This window comes from Hipposideros armiger, unplaced genomic scaffold, assembly GCF_001890085.2.
Source record: "Hipposideros armiger isolate ML-2016 unplaced genomic scaffold, ASM189008v1 scaffold_17, whole genome shotgun sequence".
Taxonomy (NCBI): Eukaryota; Metazoa; Chordata; class Mammalia; order Chiroptera; family Hipposideridae; genus Hipposideros; species Hipposideros armiger.
Genome location: NW_017731367.1, coordinates 4,663,426 through 4,675,951, shown reverse-complemented (window position 1 = coordinate 4,675,951; position 12,526 = coordinate 4,663,426). Strand labels below are relative to the sequence as shown.

General features: G+C 43.3%; 1 protein-coding gene across 1 annotated transcript in view; it reads left to right on the top strand.

Moving 5' to 3' along the window:
- The window catches only part of DRC11 (dynein regulatory complex subunit 11), a 151,833-nt gene that overhangs the window by 15,737 nt on the left and 123,570 nt on the right, over window positions 1-12,526 (top strand). Inside the window, exons 4-5 of the mRNA XM_019628321.1 lie at window positions 157-348; window positions 2,977-3,048. Coding sequence (XP_019483866.1) covers window positions 157-348; window positions 2,977-3,048 — 264 coding nt within the window. The remainder of the gene's footprint in view (window positions 1-156; window positions 349-2,976; window positions 3,049-12,526) is intronic.

Here is a 12,526-nt window from a genome sequence, read left to right as displayed (position 1 = left end):
TGGGAAAATGGTTCATATCAAGCAGCTATCATACACTTTATCAGCTGTTCGGGCACTCTTTGCAAGGTTGGGTTGGAAGTAAGCGTGTAATGTTCTGGGCTTAACTGACATAGCTAACGTGTTTAAACGTTGACGTATCTCAAATGCTTTTTGCAGACACGCCCCGTAAAGGGTATCTCCCTAGAAGAGTCAGTTAAATTAATCCAGGTCGCGGAGAGGGCACGGCAGGGCTGCCTGAGAGCAATGTTCATGAAGCAGATCTTCCTTCGAGAACAGAGAGCCAAGCACGCCAGGGTCCTCGGCGACAAGATAACAGACGTGACGACTGCTGCACTGCACATCCAGAAGGTGTGAACATGGGCCTGGAGTTGGGGACAAGGTGTCTAACACAGCAAGTGATAGGTCCCAAGGTTGTGGTCATCTCCAAAACTCAGAATTCCAAAGTCCTACCTTTGGTAGAACTGGATTAAATTCCAGAAAGACTGATTATCTTACTCTGGAGAAACCATTCACTAAGCTTGGTCGTGTTTTAACATTTTATCATACAAAGGAATAAAACACAGGTCGTTTTCTACAAGTGTCTTTAAAGATCATTGATAATCATTGGAAAGAGGTTGCTAAGAATTCAGTGAGGATATATGTCCTTAATGAATTTTAGAAATACATTTACACACAAACAGGAGACATGGAAAGGTTAAGACTTGCTAGCTTGCTGACATGTGTGCCATTCCCACAAAATTCCGGTGACTGTCACCAGTAGCCAGAACCTCGATGTTCCCCTGCGAGTGGGCCTCGAGGTTTCTTTCCCTCTGTCAGACGAGCACCATTGATTATACCCCATCTTTTTTCAAATGGAAACCATGTTGCTTACAGGAAAATGCAAAAGATGGCAGTATGACACAAATTAGAATTAGGCTAGAGAGAAAGTAAGCATAAGGACATGAAATGGAGGGCCGGCCGAGTGGCTCAGTTGGTTAAGAGCTCGCTCAAGAGTTTGAGCTCTGGGCAACAGCGGTTCGAGTCCCGGCCCGAGCTGAGCAGCCACTGAGCTGCCAACAGGTGGCAGGATGACTCAGCTAAAAAAAAAAAACATGTAAAGGACATGAAATGGAGCTGGAAGACCAGGACTGTGTCCCACTTGTGCCTGAATGGGAGTGGAGGGGACACAGATCAGAGACTGCTCTCTGTCAAGTTTCTCTGGGGATGCAGAGTCTTAAACAGGCGTCTGAGTTTAGAGCTTGAGTTGTACAATTCTTGGATGTCACTGTGTTGTATCTCCCCCACATTACTGCAGAAGCTGTTTTTTGAAAACCATGAATNCTGGCCGAGTGGCTCAGTTGGTTAAGAGCTCGCTCAAGAGTTTGAGCTCTGAGCAACAGCGGTTCGAGTCCCGGCCCGAGCTGAGCAGCCACTGAGCTGCCAACAGGTGGCAGGATGACTCAGCTAAAAAAAAAAAAACATGTAAAGGACATGAAATGGAGCTGGAAGACCAGGACTGTGTCCCACTTGTGCCTGATTGGGAGTGGAGGGGACACAGATCAGAGACTGCTCTCTGTCAAGTTTCTCTGGGGATGCAGAGTCTTAAACAGGCATCTGAGTTTAGAGCTTGAGTTGTACAATTCTTGGATGTCACTGTGTTGTATCTCCCCCACATTACTGCAGAAGCTGTTTTTTGAAAACCATGAATTGACACTCTTAGATCTAGCCCCACGCTTCCGCAATCTAGACATGTCTCTTGAAGAAACCCAGCTAGGGGAACCTAACAGGTATTATAGGCCATTTCTTTTTTTGTCCCTCAACTTCATGGAGTTTTAGTTGGCATATAACCTTATGCAAGTTTAAGATGTGTGTCACGATTTGATACATGATTATAAAATGATTGCCCCAGTCAGGTTAATCAGCATAGCCATCACCTCACACAATCACCATGTTTTCTTATAGTGAGAACGTTTAAGATCAACTCTCAATCTTTAGGTACACAATACAGCAGTGTTAACTACAGTCACCTGCTGTACAGTAGATCCCCAGACACATCCCCAGAACTTACTCATCTTATAACTGGGAGCTTGTCCGTGTGACCACCTTCACCCATGCCCCTCACTCGCCAGCCCTGGGCAACAGCACATCCACTGTCTGTTTCTACAGGTTCAGTATTTTCTACAGATTCCATGTGTAGTGAGAGTGTCCTGTATTTGTCTTTCTCTTTCTGACTTACTGCCCTCAAGGCCCACCCAGGTTGTCTAAACTGGCAGGATGTCCTTTTTATGGCTGAATAATATTCCATTGTATGTATATAGTCCATTTTCTTTATCCATTCATCCATCAACAGACTCCATGGCTGTTTCCATGTCTTGGCTGTTGTGAGTAATGCAGTGGACATGGGGGTGCAGATCTCTCTCTGAGAGACCAAGTTCATTTCCTTTGAATGCATATAACCAGCAATGGGATTGCTGGATCATTTGGGAGTTCTGTTTTTAATTTGTTTTGAGGACCCCCCCCCATGCTGCTTTCCATAGCGGCTGTGATTTACATCCCCACCAACAGTGCACAGGGGCCCCGTGTCTCCTCACCCTCACCAGCATTTGTTATTCCTTGTCTTTTCGATGATAGCCATTCTGACAGGGGTGAGGCTGTGGCTGGGTCCGCAGTCTTTGCTGTCAGGGTGGGCACGTGTGGATCCTGTGTGGTCCCTGGGTGGAGGGGTGCCCCCAGTACCCCTTGCTCAGTGGGGTGGCACTGGGACAAGGATCTGCGTCAGGGTCCACAGTGGGTCCTCAGACAGCAGTACAGTCCGCTTCTGTGATCCAACCTTTCTTCAGAAATTTTGCCTGTGATCACAGAAAAATATCCCATCAACACACACACGTGCATGACCTTCAGTGCCTAGTCATTCTATCGCTTGGGACGCACAGTTTATACGAGAGAAACGGTATGACAGTGAATGTATTAAACAAGTCACCATTTTTTTGTTTTTAGGTTTGGCGAGGTTTCCACCAGTGTAAGAAAACCGAGAGACAGAGAGAAGAGGAAATGGTATTCCTGGGGATGGTAAGTTTTCTTGTGCACAGAGTGTGCATCTGGTTTATTTAGAGACAATAGGATCTGTAAGATTGTGTCTTCCTTAGAGAGTTCTTGAGGGCAGAAAGGAAATAAAAATAAGTGACCTGTGACTTAAGAGGATGGGATCATCCGTATTCAGCAGGAGCCTGCCGGGGGACCTGGAGGGAGCAGGGGTGCATCCATCTGCACATCTGTTAGAACCGCGGACTGCTCCTCGTGGACCAGGCTCTGAGCTGCTCACAGTACGTGCTCCCGTCTGAACTCCTCAGTGCACTTGACAATGTGGTCATGACAATGGGTTTGCGCTGATGTAGCTGCCTTTTGGGGCAATCTCTATGGTAACTACTGAATCAGAGTTGAAAGGGTGTGTAGTTACCTACTGCTGTGTAACAGCATCACCACAAATCTAGCCGCTTACACACACACCTTTGTTTTTTCAGTTTCGGTGGCTGAGGCGTCTGGCGCATCTTAGCTGGGTCCTCTGCCCAGGGTCCAGGTGTCTGCTGGGGCTGGGGTCCCATCGGAGGCTCAGTGTGGGAAGGATAGGCTTCCCAGCCGTGTGGTTGCTGGTGGGATTCAGCAACTTGGGGGCTGTCAGATAGATGCCTCAGTTTTTTGGGCAGCTGTTGGTTGGACGCAGCCCCAGCTCCCCGCCATGAGGGCTCTCCTGTAGCCCCCTTGGTGGCCACTTGCTCCACCAAGGCCAGCAAGGAAACGAGTGGCTGTTACAGTCTTCCGGAGTGATCGTGGAGGTGGCATGTTCCGATTGGCTGCAAGCAGGTCCTAGGGTTCGCCCACGCTCAGGCAGAGGGAGGCACAGGAGGGTGTGAGCCCCAGGATGTGGGGGTAACCTGGGGCCGCAGTGGAGCATCTGCAGGAAGGAGTTTTCCCCATTACCTGCATCACCAAGTCCAAGGCCTCCGAGGAGGGGCGTCTGCCGGGGCCTCTCCTGAGCACAGCACCCTGCTTCCCAGGACCCTCTGCTTCACTCTGGAAGCTTCTTCCTGTCATTCAGCTGCAGTCTTTCTCCCTGCGGTCCCCACGGACTGGCTGTGGTTCAGTCCCCGGGGTAATGGAGAATGTGTCTGGTCCCCCTTTCATGTGAAAACCCTTCAGTATTTGAAGGCAGCTCTTGAGTCCCCTCCGCCGACTCTTTGCAAAGCACATTGCCACCAGAGATGGCGACCATGACTCGGTGGGCCTTGTGGATTGATGTGCTCAGGTTTCAAAAGAGGACATTGTAATCTTTTTGAAAAGAAAAGGAAAGAAAGCCTATGGAACCTGTTACAGCACTGAGTTAAGGTATGTTGGGGTGAGCCTCATCACTGGGCGCCCCACATTGAATGCCCAGGTCAAAATATTGAAACAGTGACATTGATAAATACTATGACTGAATCTTTGAAAATGCTAATCGCGTACAAAGCTCTGGTGAGGCCAATCAAGAAATGAAGGGAAAAAAACCACAAATGCACCGTTTACAAACACCAATACTAATAGGTTTAAAAAATGTTAGACAATACCGTGAATAACTATGGCAATAAGTTAGAAAATCTTGAATAGAGAAGATTATCTAGGGAAGTATGAGTATCGAAACGGACCAAATAGGTAAAAGACCTCCATAAACCAACCCTAATTTCAGATATGGTAAAGTGTGAAAAAGATGCATCTTAGAGTTAGTGCAGTAGGGCACGTTCTACCTGTCTTTTTAGAAGAAAAAAGGTTTATCAAGTTATAATTACTGACCAGAACAATGCGAAGCTCATTTTCATACACGATGAGTTAAATCGACTCAGACTTTCTGAACAACTGTTAGCAAGCTGCAGCAAGACCATTAAAATATGTATACCCTTCACCCCCAATTCTATTTTTATCTTAAGAAAATCATCAGAAATAGAGATTTATGTGCATAGACGTTTCCTAGTGTTCTTTTCAATAATGTAAATTGGAAGGAAACTATTCTAGTGTTCTAGAGTAGGGATATAGTTAGTGAAATAATTTATGACGACCTACATTAATGTATGCCACCATGGAAAACATATGTTTATGACTAATTTTTGATGACATGACAATGCTCAAAGTGAAAACACAGGATTTACAACTATACATATGATATGATTTCCACTAAATATATACACACATTCATGTACATACAAAAGGAAGAAAGGAAATATACCAAGTTCAAGTAGTGCCCATTTTTCAATGCGGGGACTTTGGAAGATTTTCTTTGTCCATCATTGCCTATATTTTCCAAAACGTTTAAATTTTAATTCAGTAAATGGGAGGGGAGGGGAGGAATACACATGTAAAAGTAAAAGCAAATGACCATAGAGCATTATCAACTTTTTCTCCTAAGAGCTCCAAATTTTTTGGTGTATACGGATAGGTAGGCAGGTAATGATATGACTGACGTTAGCTCTCCACTCCACCCTTAAGAGGCACACAGATATAAGATGTAATGATAAAAACAATGGTTAGCTCCAACTTTCTACTTTAAAAATTAAACTCACAGTCAGAAGAGTCAATCTAAGATAATCTAAGTTGAACATGAAATTTTACATTAGCAGCAATTTCGGTTCAACAATTTCCATTTAATTTAATTCAGCCTGCATTTATTGAGCATCTGCTGTATTCACACCAGAAACTAAGGGAACTGCCAGACAATATTTTTTCATACTGAAGTCTTACTGTCTTACACTGATACCACATAAAGGTAGAATTCCATGTTTTTTAATATGATTTTTCTGTTTTACTTTGTAGTTTATACCTGCTCAGCTCAAATGTAAAACGTCTATTTTTCAGCGATAGTGTTTGGATAGTATAGAGTAACTTATCTGTTTTCTATTAAATGTGACTTTCTCTAGTTTGCTTTTTTTTTTTCTTCTGGTATGTCTTCTCTTGGTATTCATGCTCTATCGAAATTTTACACCATTGAGAAATATATGGATTCAATTTATAAAGAATGGTATTTTCTGTTCACTGGCTGATAACCATAAAAATCCATTACTCTGAGTCCAAGAAGTATTTTCGATTGAATATATTTCCACTCTATCACTAATTAAGATATTGGCCACTCATTTTAAAATATAATTTTTCCATTATTTCATGTTGTTACATCGTGCCAGGGTAGAAACCATTGACGTATTTGATCAGAACTGGATTTCTATCTTTACGGGAACCTTGGCATGTTTCCAGGGGTGACTATCTAGGAAATGAAACCAGAAATAGAGCAAGAAACATCACTATGCCTTCAATTCCTGACCGAATGTTTTTCTTACCATTGTCATATAAATTTTTTTGATATTGCCATTTTAAATATTTATATTCTAAAATCTACAAAGGAAAATAAATAGCACTCTAAAAATTCATGCGCAGTTATCTTAATTGGCAGAGCCAATGGAGTGGATCAAACAGGAGGAAACTTAATGAACGTAATACATTTCATTCTGCGGATCCCTTTGAAATAATTTGTCCTGCGGTCATGACCATCGTATATTTTATGTTACCCTGAAGCTATCAGTGTTTGCATTATAATGAACACTGGGGGGAACGCTTATTAAAGAGAAAGAGCTGTCACTTTGAAGATGTATCAACTGAACCCTCGAAGCACCATGAAACCCTGCTCACTTGCAAATCCTAACACGACACAAGCTATACGCTAGATGTTTTTTTTTTTTTGGTCAATAAGTTATACCCCTTTCTAATGACCAAATTACCCCAAGCAGGAGCTTGTCACCCCATGAGTGCTCCCTCCAGTTCCATGTGGGAGCAGGACGTGGTGTGCAGTGTCCTGTGGCTCCCTGCCCTGCCCCCCGTCCGCACCCATGAGCTCCTCTTGGGGAATGGTTGTCCAAGCCAAAAGGAGTGAAGAATCAAAATGAAATGTTCTTTAATGATCACATTTTCATTTCAGCTAAAAGTCATCCAGCTTGGTCATGTGCATTATTCATTATATATGGTTCCAAATAACATTTGCTCGTTTCAAGAAATAAATTTAGTCTCAAAAAATGGATTTGCCATGATTTGTGGGGTTTTGTTTTGCTTTGTGTTCATTTTGCTTTACAGTTGAAATGCGAAAGAGCCGTTCCCTAAATGTCCCAGAGGGAGGCAGCCTCTTGGAAATGAGCGTGCGTCCCGCGCCCCCGCTTTGAAGGGTTTGCTGCACCATGGTGACAAAGAACCAGGCACCCGGTGGCCCTGCCTTACCCCGTGGGCCAGTGGGGGGACTTTGAGTAATGTACTACCCTCCCTCTGAGCCTCAGTTTCTTCTTCTGTCAGAGCAGGGCAGTGCTACCAATTTTGCAGAGCTGTTAGAAGGACTGCAGGAGAGAGCATGAGCCTTCAAGCAATGGCTGATGTTAATCATGCTGGAAAATTGCAGTATGTTGTCATGACAACCGAGTGATTTCTTACAGTGGGAAACCATCATGAAGCATGATCACTTTTCTGTGTACCAAAGCACGAAATACTTCAAAATAAGTAGTTGCCTGAAATACGCAGGCCACTGATTTCAAAATGTAAAATGTCTCGCCTTTGTCGTTTGTTACTCAGATTTGTTAGCCGTGGAGTTGGAGGAGCCCGTGGGGTCTGAGTCTGATGTGCAGCTGCCTTATCTAGTTGCCAGGGGAGGATTCTTAGGGCAACAGGTGCTGCCCACACATGTGTGTGTGTGTGTGTGTGTGTGTGTGTGTGTGTCACCAGGAAAAAGTCTGCAAACCAAGCTACGCAGTGACCCTGGTACAGGTGTGCTTGGAAGGCTCTCAGACAGGCTGAGCAAGATCAGAGCTCAACTAGGGACACTGAATAATCTTCGTGATTTCAAAAGTCCACTTCAAGAGGCTTTGGGGAAAAAAGGAAAAGTCAATGCTTTCTTTTTTGTTATTTGGTTTTTACGATCTAGTGACTTGGGAACCTTCAGTTTGATTTTAAGTTGTTTTTATTATTATTGTTATTCCGCTTGTTTCTTGTCCCAGGTTATCAGAAATTAAATGATGAAAAGAATTATCTTCCTTACCCATCCTTTTGTCTCCAGGATATTTTATTTTAATCTACACTCTAGGGCAGGAAATGCGTCTTGTTTATCTCAGGTTTGGGCCCTGTACAAAGTCCCCTGAGGCCATGAACTCGGGAGCCAGCCTGCCTGGGTTTAGATTCTGGCCCCACCATTGACTCACTGTGTGAACTTGGCTGGTGACCTGACTTCTTGGTGCCACAATTTCCACCTGTGCAAAATGGAGACAGTCACTGCTCCTTGCTCACAGATTTGTGTTAAGGATAAAAGAAACTGATCTCTGTAAAGCATTTAAAATAGTCTGACACATCGCACACAGTAAGCACTAGATAAGTGTTCACTGATATTTTTCTTCCCATGGCTTGTAATCATGGGTTTCAATGCTCACATCATTCAGGATTCAAAAACGCTTACTAAATTGCCATTTTTACCTATTTAAGTTAGCCAAGAGCGGATAGGTTAATGGCACATTGTTGACAAGGTATGGGAAAACAGGCTCTGCCATACACTGTTAGGGGTAGCATCAGTCGTGCAACCTCTTTGCAAGGCAGTTCAGCAATAGCTAAAGTTACAAATGCACGTTTTTTTCAAAACTATGTTCCCTAGGACCCATGGGAAACTGTTTTCAGACAAAATGTTTTAAGCCAGAAGAAACCTATCAGTGGAGAGACACAGCAAAGCATGGAGGGTAAGAGCGGTGATTCCAGAAATAGATGCCTCGGCCAAAGCCCCAGTCTGCCACTTCTTAGCTGTGTGACCCTGGGCAAGTTCCTTAACCTCTCTGTGCCTCCGTTTCCTCATACGTAAAATGAACATGATAATGGCTGTTACAAGGAGTAAATAAGTTCATATTTGTAAACCACTTAAAATAGTGCCTTGCAAACTATAAGTGCCATCAAAGTGTTTCTTTTAAAACTTTTTTTTAAAAAACAGGACACGAAAGTAACAGATTAAGCTGCTACCACTCATCAATCAATGAGGCGCTATTCCAGCCCAGCTCGCGTAATTAAGCAAATTTTAAAACTACTAAAACAGTTTTTAGAAACTAGTCTGAACGGACTAGAACATTTTTATTCTGTAACAGCGTTTCACCCAGTGAAATGGTGGCATGCTAACATAAGGACTTAAGGTACTAGGAGCTGAGGGCAAAGACACCGCTGGCGGGGGCGGGGGGCGATCTTCCTACAGCCTGTTTCCCACTTCTGCTGCTGGCTGCGTCTTCATGAGTAGGTCTATTTGTACAAGCACGGATATATAAACATAGATATGTTACCCTGAAATGAAATGATGAAGCAAAAGGGCTTATTTTCATACACTAAGGAGCGCGCACACACGCACACACGATGTTGAAACGGGCCAACTGAAGAGCCGTTCACGCCACAGCGTGAGGCGCCCATTCCACGGGCAAAATTAGAGCGAGAAGCGTGCGGCGCGGGCCGAGGAGCCACGGAGACGGCCGCTAAGTGCTTCCTAACGAGCGCGGGCCCACGCTGGGCTCCGAGGCGGCCGGGCTAATTAATCTCCGCGCTGAGGACGGCAGGAGATTCTGCAAGATGGTCATTTGCTGCGACAGACGCCTGCCTTCCCCTCGCTGCTCGTCTGGCCTTCGGGGACAACAAAGCACCATGAAGGCCCGAAACCCCCCAAGACAATAAGAAAGTTGCACGCATTAAATCACTTCCTTGCAAGTGTATTGGTGACTGATACATTGCACAGATTTTCATTTGGGCAAATGTCCATTTTATCTTACTAATTTGAACAAAGATTTTTAAAGACAAAGCCCATGAAACATTAGATAAGCATGTTAAGTTAATGGACCATGGAGTCCTATTTCCCTGCAAACCCAGGAAACAGCATCTTATGTCCTGTTTTTACAGCAACATCAATTATTAATATGTATATTTTTGCTGACAGAGGACCTTGCTATAAACGTAGGTTTCGTTATCCAGTTCCAGGTCATTAACTGTGGAAAGCTTGTAAATATAATGGTTTATTCACATGGGAAGCCTTCATTAAGATGCATTATTCTACAGCCGATGTCTTTCAATATATCGTATATTATCGTGTTCTCTATTTCCCTTTAATATTCGTAATTTATTTCTGAATGAGTCGAGTTTACAAATTTGAATTCCATGTGGCCAGAGTTGCTAAGGGGGACAAGATGTTTCAGCCCAAAGGAAAAGCTGCCCGTTAACAGGGGACCTAAATATATGCTGACCTTGCGATTCAGAAGCCACGAGACAAAGAAGCTACGAATGACCCCAAATGTATTTTTGTCAGAGAAAGTGTATATCAAGGAGCACGCATGAACACACGTGTTAACAGCACAGCATCGTGTGGTAGGCGCACAGAACAGAAAGAACCGGGGACCTTATTTCTGGCTTTCTCATTCACGCAGAATGACTTGAGACAGTCACGTAGTTACGGACCTCAGTGCGCTCATCTGTTCAGTGGGAGGTCACGTCCTCGTTTCTGCCTCACAGGTGGATGTGAACGTAAGTAGAGACATGGGCACCGTGCCAATGGGGCTATAAAAATCCAATGAGAGCCGGGAGGGTTCTCTGGCTCACTCAAAGATCGTGGGGGTGTTAGGAAGTCAGCTGAACACTTCAGATAGCGTTAGTGACCAGACACAAATCACGGCCACCTACTCATGGCTTCGTTTCAAGGGAGAAAGGCCTACCTAAATCATACTTTGTGTATGTATACATCTATTATGTGAAACAAATTTGCTATAAATTATCAATTCCATCATAATTGGGGGTAGAAGCAATATCATGCGAGTCGCTGACAGAGTAGGGAGTCATAACATTAATGCAAGACTTCAGTACAATTCTACCCACTCCTCAGAGACGAAGAAATTTGGGTCCTTTGTAGCAGAGATCCATTTTAACACATTCATGACAACAATGACTTTAAAATAATCCTTGCAGAGATTAGGTAAAAATCTGTACAAGAATTATGAAGTGTATTTCGTATATTTAAGATGTAAACACAAGGAATGAAAAAGCATTACCTGGAAGATTTAAGAGTTGGACGCTTCTCTAAATGATTAAATAAAGGAAATTCCTATCTCTTTATTTTTACACCAAATACATAATATGAAGTCATGCCTTTGAGCGCCTGTATATACACTGAGGCCATTTAGAGCGTTTGTTTTTAACATTCTTTAAAATGATTCTATAATTCTCATTCTAGATTCACTTTTAAAGTAGTTTTAGGGTTTTTTCCCCATCATAGAAGTCGTAGACTCTCATTATACTAAGCTTAGATAATGGGCTTATTTCCTTAAACTTTCTGATGCATATTCTTATAAACTATTCTGTGTGTGATTTTCTTTTCATCATTTTTCACTTGACTTTATGTCATGAAGTGGATGCTGTATTCTAACAGCATCTGGATTGTGGTTTCAAGTTGAGGCATCGCTCCCAGAGGTTCATAGGTATTTCTTGGAGATTGGGTGTGTACATGCGTGTGTGTACGCGTGTGCGCATGTGCACACATAACTGTTACATTTAACTATTTTGTCCATGTGGAATTTATTTTAGTATGTAACATGAATTGAATCAGATTATCTTTTTTTCCGAGTGACTGATTGAAATTTATAGTTTTGCCAATGTCCATTCAATCTTCACAGCCTACTGCTGCTCCCTAGTGCTGTAGAGGAGGGAGCTGAGCCTAAGAGAGTCAGTGCCTTATAAGAAATCACCGAGACAGCAAGTGGCTGAGCCAAGACAGAAATCCTGGCGTTCTGCCCCCAAATCCCGGAGCATGGCTTTGGATCAGATGGGCTGCCTCTGCCATTTGCCAGCTGCGCGAATTTGGGAAAGTTCCTTAGCCTTTCTGGTTCCATTTCCTTATATGATGATACTACCTGCCTGGCTGGTTGTTTTAAGGGTTAAGAGGTTATTTCTGTAGGGTGAGCATGCACAGTAGAAGCTCAGAACAAGTGCCTGCATCATCTTCTTTGATTCCTTTTTTAATCAACTTCTCTTCCTCCTACTTTGCCTCCTTCCCTTTCCCCGCTTTTTCCCGTATTTCTTCTTCGTCATCATTAGTTGAGGCTTTGCAGGCCATCTAGTCTCTGTCACAACTATTTAACGTTGTTATTGTAGTGTTAAAGCAGCCATAGGCAGTGTGTGAATGAATGGACATGGCTGTGTTCCAATAAAACTTTATTTACAAAAACATGCAATGGGACAGTTTTGACCCATGGGCTGTAGGTTGCCAAACTCTTTTCGAGAGCCATTAGTATTTCCTCAAACCTGGATAATTTCCTCAAACTTGAATAATTATCATCTGAAGGCTTTCCAAAACTACTCGTTTCTCAGTTCTTCCTCACTCGGAGGATGGAGCTGGAAATCTGTATTTTGTTAAACCTCTTCAGAATTTTGAGGAAAAAAAGAGAACTTGGAAAAAATAACTCAATAGTATGTTTGAGGAGACGTTGCATCTAAA